General features: G+C 35.3%; 1 protein-coding gene across 1 annotated transcript in view; it reads right to left on the bottom strand.

Moving 5' to 3' along the window:
* The window catches only part of LOC106662285 (potassium voltage-gated channel protein Shaker), a 52,064-nt gene extending 38,765 nt beyond the window's left edge, over positions 1–13,299 (bottom strand). The window contains exons 1-2 of the mRNA XM_024228000.1: positions 12,971–13,299; positions 2,575–3,218 (exon numbers count right to left, since the gene is read on the bottom strand). Of these exons, the coding sequence (XP_024083768.1) occupies positions 2,575–3,218; positions 12,971–13,299 (973 nt within the window). The remainder of the gene's footprint in view (positions 1–2,574; positions 3,219–12,970) is intronic.
* Positions 13,300–14,048: the final 749 nt, after the last annotated feature.

Here is a 14,048-nt window from a genome sequence, read left to right as displayed (position 1 = left end):
GTCTTTCTTGGAGATTAAATGAACCTGGGGGGTTAAAATTTGAAAAATTAATTTTTTTAAGGGTCACCTATTCGCAGCTCCAGCTGTGTTTTGAGAGTTTTTGTTCTGGACAAGGAGGTAAACTTATCATGTGAATTGTTAAGTTGTCATATGACAATAAAATTTTTAAATTAATCAGTTGATATTCATTCAATTCAAATTATATAAAAAATGGAAAATACATAGCAAAAATAAGTGAGAGTCTAATTATTCATCTTAATTTACAACCAATTCACCTATTTAGCCTTTTTTCTAAATATTTAATATTTTATTTTGATCTTGGATATTGAATCATTCAATATGATGTCAGAACCTTAATATATAAAGCTCATAGAAAGCCTTTACATTTTTAAAGAGTGAAAAAGAAATTTTCAAGCCATGAATGGCGTGAAGTTAGGTTTTCTTTTTCTCGGCAGCAAATTTTATCGGTTTTTAACTTTAATTTTCTTACCTAAATAACATAACATTTTTTCATGATAAAAATTGTTATCTTGTATATATAAATACATGTACTGAACGGTATGTTAGTCTATTAATGTAAGATTGATTTATATTTAGTGTTTTATTGTCTAAATTACTTATTTAAACTAATTAATCTTTTTATGTAAGGTTTTGGTCGAAATGAAAAAGTTAGTGTCACGAACGGGATTCGAACCCACGACTTTCGGCTCAATACGCCGCTGCTACCACTTGAGCTGGTGACTTCGATCTACTCGGGCACCAACTCCCCATTTCAACCTAGAGTTATTTAACATGATGTTTAGGTTTAGAACTTGCATGCGTTTGGAGCTGAAAGTTTACAAGAAATTCTACAATTTAGCAATAGTTTTGCTCAATATCGAACAATTTATTTTCTCTTGGATATTTTTTTGTTCAATATTCTGATGCCTGCCGCAATCTATAAAGCTCACAGACAGCCTTTGTATTTTTAAAGACTGAAAAGGAGGATTCGAGCCGGGAATGACGTAAAGTTTGATTTTCTTTTTCTCGGCAGCCAATTTTGTCCGTTTTCAATTTTAATTTTCTCACCCAGATAAATTCACTTTTTAATTAATTAATTTTTTTTAGAAGGTAAAACATTTTTCGTCATAAGACTTATCTTAAGACAATTTTTTCCCTGTTGAAATTATGGTTTGATATTTATTTAAAATCTTGTAATATCACAGGATAAAGTCACGTAAAGTTATCGATAAGAAAACCAAATTCTAGAACACATAAATTTAATAAATGTCAAAACCACATCAGAAAAGGGTTTGGTAAAGAGACCATTTTTGGTCTCAAAGTCTCTGGGAGCCAAGCTCCAGTTTTAAGTAGTTTTTGGTGGTTTTCTTTTATGTAAAAGTGTGAAATGTTTTGAGAGGTCTGATTTTTGGAATTTTAAATACTACTTGTTTAGTTTTATAAGGTAAAAGAATATTCCATGTAATGAACCATGTAAGAATATATTTTATTTAGATATATGTTTAGATGCTTAGGCTTAGGACTTGCATGCGTTTGGGGCTGGAATGACACGGGTGCAAAGCCGAAGATTAAGTTCGGCTGGCAGGATAAGACCGAGTTCCAACCCCGGACTCTTAACTACATCGGACTGGGTGATAACGCGATAATGGTGACCCGTGATTAAATTTTTGCCACATTGTTTATCGATTATTATTTAGCGAAGAATGTAATTTGTTTAGGCGTTTCCGAAGATCCTAGTGTGCCTATCCTTAGCTTATGATAGACAAAACCAGATGGACAAAGCGTTTGATCAGAAAACAACTAGACTAGAGGAAGAATCCTCAAAATATATACCTATTATAAAAGATATCGTTAAAGAAAGCAAATAAGCTGCTTAAAAGTGATCAAAAATTAAATTTCGCCCATTTCAGTGATTTAAAGATATTCAATTATATGGCAAATTATGAGTAGGAGGATAAATTGATAATTATCACGGCAGGATTGAACCAAATATGTGAAAAATTAATAAAATTGTGTATCTTCCCTGGGAGAACTTTGGCATAAGAGCGATCTCGCTCCGTTGTCAGATGAAAACGGATTGTCTCTAGATTCGTTGTGGCAATTCAAAATAATGTTTCTAGGAGTGAGAGAAGGGCATTAATTTATGTTTTTATTGTGTAATAAGGGTGGAGGCTGTCACCTGGCAGGCCAAGCATCCACGGTTTCCTGGGCAACGGGAGCATTGATTGGCTTCCGGCCTGGCCCGTGACGTCACCTTGCCACAACGTACTTGATATTGTCGCTCTCCCATTCACTCCCTATTTCTCATTGTTTCCTTTTCGTCCTTTCTCCCTATCGTTCTATCAATTTCTCCCCCGGGAACACCTCGCTACCGTTCAATCTCCGCGCAACCACCTCGCTCGAATCCACCCTTCGGTGATGGTAATGGTGAGGGGGACGGTCGTGGGGTCGTTGATGTAAAACCACCGGAAAGATCGGACAAGATCTTTCCGTTTAATTTCTATAAACTTATATAAATGGTAAAACAGAAATATTTAAATGAACGCACTTCACTTGTACACACGGAATACTCACCTATAAACAAGAAAAATATAAGCAACCCAAGTTCTCTCATCGAGGCTTTTAAAGTTCGCCCGAGGATCTGAAGTCCTTTCGAATGCCGCGATAACTTGAATATTCGAAACACTCTCACTAACCTAATCACTCTGAGAATTGCTAAAGACATTGCTTGGTTCGTACTTTTGTCTTGCGGGCTGACGGGGGCTTTCGGAATATTGGACGTGTCCTCTTCCTCGGCCACTACCGTCGCCAACGTGATGAAATACGGAATGATGGCGATGATATCTATGATGTTCATAACGTCGCGGAAGAAATTGAATTTGTTTGGGCAGGCGAGGAACCGAACCGACAACTCGAACGTAAACCATATAATACATATAGTCTCGATGAGGAAGAACGGATCTGTAATGTCCGGCACCTCGTCCTCTTCGATTTTGGTGCCGTTGGTCGTGGTGTTGAAGACCTTATAGTGCTTGAACTCGGGGAGGGTCTCCAGGCAGAAAATGACGATGGACAGGAGGATGACGAAGACGGAGATGATGGCGACCACCCTCGCTGCTTGCGAACTCTCCGGGTACTCAAACAGCAACCACACTTTCTTTTGGAACTCGTGGCTCGGGAGCGGCTTCTCCTCTTCTTTTATAAACCCTTCGTCCTCCCTGAAACGAAAATCAACAATAAGTACATAAATCTAAAGTTTCGTATCGCCTACAAATCAACTGATCGAAAAAGTGACAACTATAATAAATAGAAGCGACAAAACTGAAATGTTTGATTTTTAAGTAACGTTATTTTTGGAATACAGAAAATAAGCGTCTATTTCATTATTTTGAACTGGTAAAAAAAACAAAAAACATATTAGATGAAGTAGACACATTCAATTTATGCGTTTATCTCAATTATTGAGCTTTTAAACCATTACCCATCCCCCGTCATGTGATAACGGTTTAAAAATATACCTGAAAAATGTATAATCAGAAAATTATTGCAAATCCTTGGTAATCTCCAAGGTCCATTAGTATGTTCGGTCTTTTATTATTAATAATGTATTTTAATATGAGCATTTGTTTAAGGTTTTTAATTTTTTTCATTTTATGATGCCCATATTCGCCCAAGTATGTACGTAGCACATTGGGGGAAGGGAGACGGGCCAGAAATTTCAGGGGTGCCAATGGGAATCGAACCCACGACCACGGCGTCTACGAGCCGAACGTCTGACACGCTAACCGCTCGCCTAACGTTCCCCATGTCTATGTTTAATGCTTAAGAATTCGCATTTAAGCATTAACCATGAGATTAATAAGAAAGAAAGGGTTATTATTAAGAATCCAAGTACTCTAAACAATGATTTTTTTTAATGAGTGGTGTTTAGTGAACGTTAGTCAATGATGACGTGGTGTGATGCGGTCTGGTGTGACGTAGGTTTTAGAAAAAAAATTTCTTTATCGTGCCAACGTTTCGAACTTTATTGAGATCATCTTCAGTGCCTGGGATTTATATTGACATGTAATTACAATTATTACATGATATAATTTTACAAATATTTTTTTCACATACTACATTTGTAAAATTTAAACAACGTTTATAAATCCCAGGCCCTGAAGATGATCTCAATAAAGATCGAAACGTTGGCAGATAAAGAAATTTTTTTTAAACTTGAGAAATAACCTTGTAAGGAGTCGTGTCGTAATAACAACTCATTAACATTAAAAGTTTTCCACACTTTTGAATTGAAAAAGGTTTATGGGATTATCTCACATAAAAGAATGAGGCAGGCGGATTCAAAAGGGAGTTAAATCGGATCCCCCGGTGTTAAGAAGTTTGTATCAAATGTATTGCCGCAATGCGTAGCGTCGCCCAGGCCCTGGGCCCATCTTCAATCAGTCGCCTTTTTAAACAAGTCGATCGCTTTCGAAGTCCATTTAACTTGGATAATTACAAGCCCGAATAATCTTATACTTGAAAGGACAAATCGAGCTTACTAATTACGAACATCAATTCTATCGAAAACGCCCATCTTTGTCGAGATGAAATAATTGTACTTTTTTTTGTAAAAAGATAATAAGCAATCTTGGTGTGTTTTAAATTAAACAAAAAACGAAGTTATATCAAAATTGTAGGTTTAACATTGGTTTTTTTGAAGCAGAAATGACTTTACCTACCTGAATTACTTTCTTTTTACTTTACTTTACTTTTCTTCTCTAATATTTTCATGTATTTAAATAATATAAAGTATCATGAAATTACATCTTGTAATAGGGAAATGCAGAATAAATAATTGAATTTAATTTTTAAACAATGATCGGTAGTGTTCTATACCAAAAAACGAAGTTATTGAAAATTGTAGGTTTAACATTGGTTTTTGTGAAGTAGAAATGACTTTACCTACCTGGATTACTTTCTTTTTTCTTTACTTTTCTTCTCTCATATTATCATGTATTTAAATAATACATAATATCATCAAATTACATCTTGTAATAGGGAAATGCAGGATAAATAATTGAATTTAATTTTTGAACAATGATCAATAGTGTTCTATACCAAAAAACGAAGTTATATGAAAATTGTAGGTTTAACATTGGTTTTTATGAAGTAGAAATGACTTTACCTACCTGGATTACTTTCTTTTTACTTTACTTTTTTTCTCTCATATTATCATGTATTTAAATAATACAAAATATCATCATATTACTTCTTGTAATAGGGAAATGGAGAAAAAATTATAGAATTTAATCTTTAAATATTGATCACTAGTGGTTTAAAATAATTAATTAATTAATCATAATTATTAATGAATAAAAATTGATGAAAACGTTCTTCTTGATTAATAGCTAATTTTCTCTCCTCAAATCGTAATCTTGTTTTAGGCTTAAAATGGAACAATCAATAATTGCGTCAATATTTTTACAACTAAGTGCCATTTATGAACTTGAACTTAGTTTTCCTTTAGTAATTCGAAACTATTATGTGTTCTAGTTTGTATGTTTTAATCGATATGATAATTAATGAGTAATTACATCTATTATTATCATACACTGCCAATTTAAAAAAATAAAAAAATGACTAACTTTGGAAATGCTTATTTTTTCTGACATACAAGTCACAGACCTGCGCGAGGTCTTATTTTATAGACTATTTTACGCTTATCAACACGGCTTTTTTAAATTTAATGTAAACTGTAATGCTTCAGTCATTTATCAGTTAATTAAAAAATTCGGGAACGTGGTAATTTTTGCACTTTTTACGACAACTTCAAATTGAGCTGTGGAGCCAGGGCATCATCCCGGGAGAGGGGCCTTAAAACAATCGATAGGAGATTTTAATGAGCTTTCAATTGGTCACCACTTTGCCCTATTTCTCGATAGTTTTAGAGTTATTCGCGATTTTTGGACAAAAAAATCTAGTTTTTTACGAGCTCATGGAAAAATCCGATCACCGGAGCCTTAAAAGGCTGAGAAAATATTCATTTTCAAAGTTGGCCATTTTTTCGTAAAAAAAACAGGGCGGTCGGTTTTTTTTGGGCAGTGTATTTACAATGTACTAGAATTATTTTTCTAAATATAATTGTTATTTTGTTTCAAAAATTATTATAATTATACGAGAATGAATGAATGACAATGGAAATTTCTTTGTGTATTGTTGAATATTTTTCCTTATCTAAATGCAACATTAAGTCGAATAGGTTTTTAAGTAATTTTCGACCTATAAAAAGAATATCTTTTCAGTAAGCAATCAATATTTGCTGAAGGCATTTACGTCTAGAAGGGTTGAGAAATTGGATACGAGAATATTTTCCAATAGCCCAGAAGATCTCCATAACGGGGATCGTGGAAAATGCTTCATTTTATTAACAAAATCACTTAACTATTAAACTAGGGTCATGCTTCTCGGAGATGTCACAACAGACATAATAAAAGGGACTCTGAAATACCGTTTATTGGCTTCCAAGCCGTCCTTTGAGCTTCCCAAAGGAAATTATTGAAGACGGGGTAAAGACCGATTCCTCAGATATTGGAATTCGCTATCATCATCCGGCGGCCGATACGATGCTTTTATAAGAGGGTTCAAACCCGAAGAAATGATAATAGGAAAGGACCGACGGATCCGAGGACATAAGAATCACCAACAGTCATCTATATTTCCTTAAAAAATTAAATCTAAGTCAATTTAAAAAAAAATCATGCTGAACCGGCTCTATGTCACTTATTGGGTCAATCTTCACTTGCGGGTTTGAATGACCCTGTTCAGGTTCAGCATGAGTTCGACTCGCAGACTAACATACAACATCAACCCAAACAATATTATTACTGAAATTTACAAAACTTCGGACTTTCACTACTATCGGAATTTTGAGTGAATATTTGTCATAAGTGTTGGTTGAGATGAAAAAAGTTACTGTCACGCTTGAGCTATCGTGACTAGCTATCAAGTGGTTTGAGCAGCGGCGTATTGAGCCGAAGGTCGTAGGTTCGAATCCTGTTCGTAGCACTAACTTTTTCATTTCAACCAATACCTAACATAAAGATTAATTAATTGAAAGAAGTTATTTGGTCAATCGGACTACAAAATATAATAGATTTGTCATAAGATTAAATAATTGCAAAACGTATATGGTTTTATTTTGTCGAGTTTTACATATATTTATTGAACGAATAGATTTAGTAATTTTAAAATTAGTTCATTTTATTGTTTTATTTCCATGATAAAAAGCAGACCGGCGTTGGTTACAAGATACTAGACAGGGAGAATCTTTCCCTTGATCAGATATGATTTTAAATAAAACATTCGTTCTTTTCCCTTGAAACTAGATAAAAAATATCAAACTAAAATTAATGTGGAAGTCATATTGTCTCTATAATAGCAATTTTGAAGAGATTTTAGACTTTTAAATTAGGAAACCAAGTTCAAGGTTGGCTATCGAGAGTACCTTCTTTGCAATGAAATAAAACAAGATCTAAGGAGAAGACATCACGAAATTTGAGAGACAATTAAAATAAAGGAAATGGCTATAAAGGAACCCGACAAAATGACCTGACTTTTATAGACGCTTCCAGGTGGTAATAGATAACACATTTTTGGAAGAAAATCAGTCCAGCCCGAAGTATCAGGAAGGAGTTTTAATATGGGATGTCCCATACACCGATGGATCAAAGATGAAAAAGAGAGTAGATGTTGGGGTAAAAATAGCGAATAATTAAAACCCAATGGACTGGTTTAAACTATCTTCCAATGTGAGGTCTATCTAATTCAGTTCTTTGGAAGGAACATAACGGACGATCAGGTTTACCAACTGCGCAAAAGTTTAGCTCCAAACTAACCTGTGGGTGCCTAAGTTGTGATGGGTTGTCTTGGGAGTTGTTCTGGGACTTAAAGGTATGGAAGGAACAGCCAAAGAAGAACGTCCTCCCTCTCATGGAACCGGAACTATAACTAACCACAGCAAAAATACGCTAAATGCGAAGCTGAAAAAATCCTCAAACGCCAGGCATGAGTTAGATAAAAGATTCGTAAATTTACAAAATGAAAGGCAAGGAACTCCTCTCTCTCCCTTAGCAGGTTTGCTTTAGAAAATTATAGGCCACAGGCCACTGCCATCTACGGAAGATAGGTAAAGCAGCGACAGAAACATGCTACGTCAAGAAAAAACTGGTTATTCTTTTGAAGTAAAGCAGTTTGTATACGTTACGGCCACTTCGTTATGGCTATCTTTACACCAGATAAATGCTTGAAGAAGCACCGAGGAAAATGCTTAGATTGGTGGGAAAAACCTTTCACAGTATGGTCTTAATCATAGGGTTCCATTTAAGTCCTATAGGTTGCATTGAAATAAAGGTTGGAGTCTATACTTGGTCCCGCCACCAAGTTGTGTAGTTATGTGGTGTGACCTTATGCTTAAAGTTCAAATTAGTAAAAAAAGTATGGTTCAGTTTTCACAGCAATCATCTATAGATTATCTATCATTAAGGGTAGGAAAAGGAAGTCATTCTAGTAGTTTCATAAACTTTCGATTTAAGAAGAAAGGACTAACTTGTCTTAGAACTTTTATATTAAAAATCAATTTAGTCATTTGAAGTGTAATGATTTTCGGATCGATTGGAAAAGCGTTTTTAATGTGAAATAAATGGAAGAGGGTGAGCGAGGAGCGTGTAACCCTGCAGAAGGGAACACCACGTGGTTTGCTTAGTTGATCTTGATTGTGCTTTTCTGGGTTATTAGTAAATGGAAGGGTAGGCCGGCCGGGTGTATCTTTTGGGTTAAGAGGTTTCTAAGATTGTGAGGGGCCCTTTGTCGGAATCATCGGGAGGAAGGGGGTCAGAGCGACAGTGGTAGAAAGGGATGGGGGATGGGGAAAGAGCGAGAGCCACAGGGTACGGGAGGGTGGATGGAGAGGAAGCCGGAGGGCGAGAGTGTGAGTGAGAGGGTTGTATCTGACTGGGTGGGGCAGGATCAATACCGGCCTGGAGAGAGAGTGAGAGAGAGGCCGAAGAGCCGCTTCCAAGCCCCATTCGGCCACACTCACTTACACGGGCATACAATTATTATACGCCCTCACGTATATTCTTCTAATGCGACCTTTCACATCAACCGTAATAAACATCTTTGACCAAAAAACTCATACAGGGGAGGAAATGCCGCTCCTCCCAAATTTACACGACGCTCTTGAACTTGACCTACTCTTCAAATTTCCCTTGAATAAATAATATATGTTAATAGGGGTGTGGCTAACTGCCCTCGTGAGATTTAAAGCCCGGGTGCAATTTTTAATCGTGATTTACAAAAGAAACGCTCATCACGATGAAATCAAGTTGTGGAATGTTCCACGAGCAAGCATTTTAGCCTTAGACATCAGCATTTATTCAATATGAAAAAAAAAAACTTTTAAAATAAGTTTTTTTAAGGATTTCCTCAATCACAACTGTAACTTTTAAGACAGCTCATTTTGAATATTCATAGTCAGGATGTAACGAAAACCAATTTCAGTAAGCCATGAAGTTGTACCAAACGGGTCGAACATACACATCACCGATAATCCGCGATTGTTTTTGACCTTTTTTTCAGTGTTTTTCAACTTTTCACCTACTCTGCATCCTGCTCTAAATGCAAATTTTGATTATTCATGAACTTTCTACATTTGAGGTTACCTCCCCGTTCAAAAAAGATAAGTGTTCGATGTCAGCAGTTAGGCTTCCTTACTAAACAAAAAAATCCCGTTTGTACACTTTACAATAATTCATTTGTAATCGTGCTTTCAGGCAAAACATTCTTACATAAATCCCTGTTCTTATATTATTTTATATCACTGATTTTTTTAAGAATACATCATACAAAGTGAGTGAATCCCCATTGCAAATTTTGTTCTATCGATCAATTTTTCAAATCTATATTAAAAAAAATCCTTGGCCTTTTTTATAACGAGGCAGAAATCACGAGATACTAACATTAACAGTAAACTGTTTTTTTATATTTAAAACCCTTGAACATTAGCGTTTTCGAAACGAATTGAGAACCAAAAAGAAAATGTAGCATAAATGTCAATTACAAATAAATAAAACATAAACTTTACCTATGGAAAATAAAGAATAATTAATTAACGTGACATAAAAATATGCAGTACACTGCTAGCTAAATTAAAACGCACAACTATTTTTCACTTTTGACAAAAGCAACCAGGAGAAAAATTATTTTCAATTGTAATCAAAGCATTTCAATTCTGATGGGTTCAATTTTTAAACAGCAACTAATGTCTATACTGCATCAGTACTATGCAGTACTATACTGCAGCAAATTTACAGATGGGACTTTTAATTTGAAAAAAAAAAAAAGTAGCCACTATAATAGGTCAGCCAATACAGTTAATATACTAGACTTTAATGGTCCCGACATACTTACAAATTCAATTAATTAAGGTTTTAAGTTGAGATAAAAAAATCAGGGTCACGAGCGGGATTCGAATATTGAATAATGGCAAAAAGGAGGGAAAATTCAAAAGGTGGGATTGAGATGGGAAGTTGGCTTTCGAGTGGATCGAGGTCACGATAGCTCAAGTGGTAGAGCAGCGGCGTATTTAGCCGAAGGTCGTGGGTTCGAATTCCGCTCGTGACACTGACTTTTTTATCTCAACTTAAAACCTTAATTAACTGAAAGATATTAATTGCTCATGCGGACCACGAAAAATAGTGAATTTATACTTACAAATATTTTCAAAAATACCGCCTCTCAGAGGGTTCACATAACCTCGTATTTGAAGTACCCTCGTAAAAAAACAGACTTGAAATGTTTCGTGCTATTGACTTAAATCCAATTGAGAACAATGCCGCCGGATTATAGAAAAAGTGGCAAAGACACCAAAAATTGTCACAAAACTTGAGTTCTTACAAAATTCTCTGTTCGCATTAGTGCACTTATTGGGTCTGGGCTAAAGAATGGTTTTGTTTAATTTGTTTTCAGTCATTATCAATCATTGGTTGAACTTTGAAGACAAGAACGTTCCCCCCAAATGAGATTCCCACAGCAAGAACAAAGCTTTCAGCTTTGGATTTGGAAAGAAAAACCGCTGATGGCTATTTGAGCTTATTTCTCAGAAACCTGTTACAAAATCTTCACCACCGCTAAATCGGTTCTAAGGAAAGTTTATAGTTTGCTCATCGCTTACGGAAACGATTTAAAAATACCTCCACTTTGCACAGGTTTATTTCTTCATGGAATCCACCGCACCTTGTTTCTAGCCAAAAGGCAGAATCGTGGCGGAGGTGAACACTTATGTAACTTTTATGTAGAGGACAGGATGTGCACGCACTCATCCACATACTCAACAAAGATAGGGGGAGCAAAGGACCAATAGCTCCGCGATGCTCCAGAGCGCATCCAACTTTGTCTCCCATCACCGATACACCACATACTGAATAATAATTATTGAATGAAGTGAAATATCAAATCCATTATATTTTGTGGTCCGATTGGCCAAATAACTACTTTCAATTAGTTAACCTTTATGTAAGGTATTGGTTGAAATGAAAAAGTTAATGTCACGAGCGGGATTCGAACCCACGACCTTCGGGTCAATACGCCGCTGCTCTAACTACTTGAGCTATCGTGATTTCGTTCCACTCGGACACCAATGTCCCATCTCAACCTACCATTAAGTAATAAGTAAAATGAAGTATTTCACTAAAGCTCTCCGAGGCCATTTCATTTGTCTCCGAGAATCGTATCCTGATGACACGACATTTGAAAAATGGCAAAAAGGAGGGAAAAATTCGAAACGTAAGTTGAGATGGGACATTGGTGTCCGAGTGGAACGAAATCACGATAGCTCAAGTGGTTAGAGCAGCGGCGTATTGACCCGAAGGTCGTGGGTTCGAATCCCGCTCGTGACACTGGCTTTTTCATTTCAGCCAATACCTTACATAAAGATGAAATATCAAAATGGGCTATATGTTTATGCTGTATTAATAACTTTCAATCCAAGAATAACGCAAATTATTCAACACTGGTCAGGTTCGATCTGATGCTATATTATAATCTAATATTTAATTTTATTACTTGAGCTTATTTTATTAGTACAATAGAAATCCGTTTATCCGGACTTGAAGTGACAGGGACTTGTCTGGATGATCGTAAGTCCCGATAATCCGAAAATTTGTGATTTTATTAGTATCGTGTCATAAAAACGGGAAAAACACACTTTTATTCATATATCAGGTTAAATTTAAATTAATAGATAGTTTTTATTAGTTTTATTTTTGTTTAAGTTCGGACACGCGTTTCTCAAAATAATCGTAAAAAATGCCTAATAAAAAAACCTTTGTAGTGGAAACCAACATACACGACACAACAATTTCTAATTTTGTAAAAAAACTATACACCTTTTTTTATTTTTTTTATTTTTATTTTTTGTTTTTTATTTAATTAATTAATTTTTTTTAACAAAAACGTGATTGGCCTTTACGGATTTCGATTGATAATTAAAGGTCCCGTAGTGGAATTATGAATTAAAAAAAAATTAATATAAATACATTGAGTATTACGAAAAATTTATAAAAAATGTGATGTGTTCAGTGATCGTTAATTAATTATTATTTGAAGATCGTGTGACTATACCACTATACACTACTATACCAGATCTCACGATCTCCAAATAATTTATAAAAAAATATTTTAAACGGGTCCGGAAAAACGGTTTCTACTGCTCCATACTTGCTCTGAATTTATGTTATTTTTTAAAAAGTTTTAAATTTTTAATTAAATATTTTAATAAGTGTAGAAGACGATATATTACTCGTAAGCTTTGGTCTGATTGGCCTCATCTCTGATAGTTTCTTAATATGTAATAAAACCTTAACTAAACCCGCAAATTATCATTTCTGTTTTTGTTTAAATTAACGTATAAAGTAGAAAAATTCAACTTGACCTGAATTTGTTGGTAGCTACTTCGCCAAGTTCGTAGAACTTGATTTCTTCTGAGAAGACGTCGAGCGGTACGTTGACCGGCCTCCGCAGCCTTCCTCCGCTTTGGTAGTAGTAAAGGATGGCGTCGAAGCTCGGTCGATTCCTATCGAAGAAGTACTCGTTCCTGAGGGGGTCGAAGTATCGTATCCTCCTGGAAGGGTCGCCTAAGAGCGTGTCCGGGAATTGATTCAACGTCCGTAATTGCGTTTCGAACCTTAACCCGCTCACCTGAAAGTAAACAAGACGTGTTAATGACAATAAATATGTTAGGCACCGCCGAGTATGTAACATTGTCGAAGAATATAATAATGACGGTTGGGGAGTAAATAGAAGCTCGAAACTCAAACATACGCGTAATAACAAAGGCGAATATGGCGAGACGCAGACTTTGATCAAACCGACTGCATAATGAACCAAATATTCCGACAATCAAAATTAAGCGTAATGTTGTTTTAATTTGTATTTAATTGTTTCGTGTTAATTTGTAAAAAGCCTTTTCTTTTAATGTATAAAATATATTATTGCCATACTAACGACCAGAGATTCTAAATTAAACCCACCCGAAACTCCATGAAAACAAGTCGTTACTTGTATTTAATTATTATGTAGCGGTTGTTTCAACCAATTGAAAAAAGGCAATAATAAGCAATTATAAATTTAAAATTAAATAATAAAATATTATTTTTAGTTCCATTAGATTTCGTGGTCCGATTGACTAAATAACCTCTTTCAACTAATTAATCTTTATGTAAGGTATTGGTTGAGATAAAAAAGTCAGTGTCATTAGCGGGATTCGAACCCACGACCTTCGGCTAAATACGCCGCTGCTCTACCACTTAAACTATCCACCCGGACACCAACTTCCCATCTCAACCCACCTTTTTGAATTTGGCCTCCTTTTTGGCATTTTTCAAATCCATTCAGGCGTATTTAGCCTAAGGTCGTGGGTTCGAATCCCGCTAGTGACACTGACTTTTTTATCTCAACCAATACCTTACATAAAGATTAATTATTTTTAGTAGAAGAATGGCAAAAAAAAG

The sequence above is a fragment of the Cimex lectularius genome, unplaced genomic scaffold, assembly GCF_000648675.2.
Source record: "Cimex lectularius strain Harlan isolate CLEC.00 unplaced genomic scaffold, Clec_2.1 scaffold44, whole genome shotgun sequence".
Lineage (NCBI taxonomy): Eukaryota > Metazoa > Arthropoda > Insecta > Hemiptera > Cimicidae > Cimex > Cimex lectularius.
This window is presented reverse-complemented; position numbering and strand designations above follow the sequence as displayed.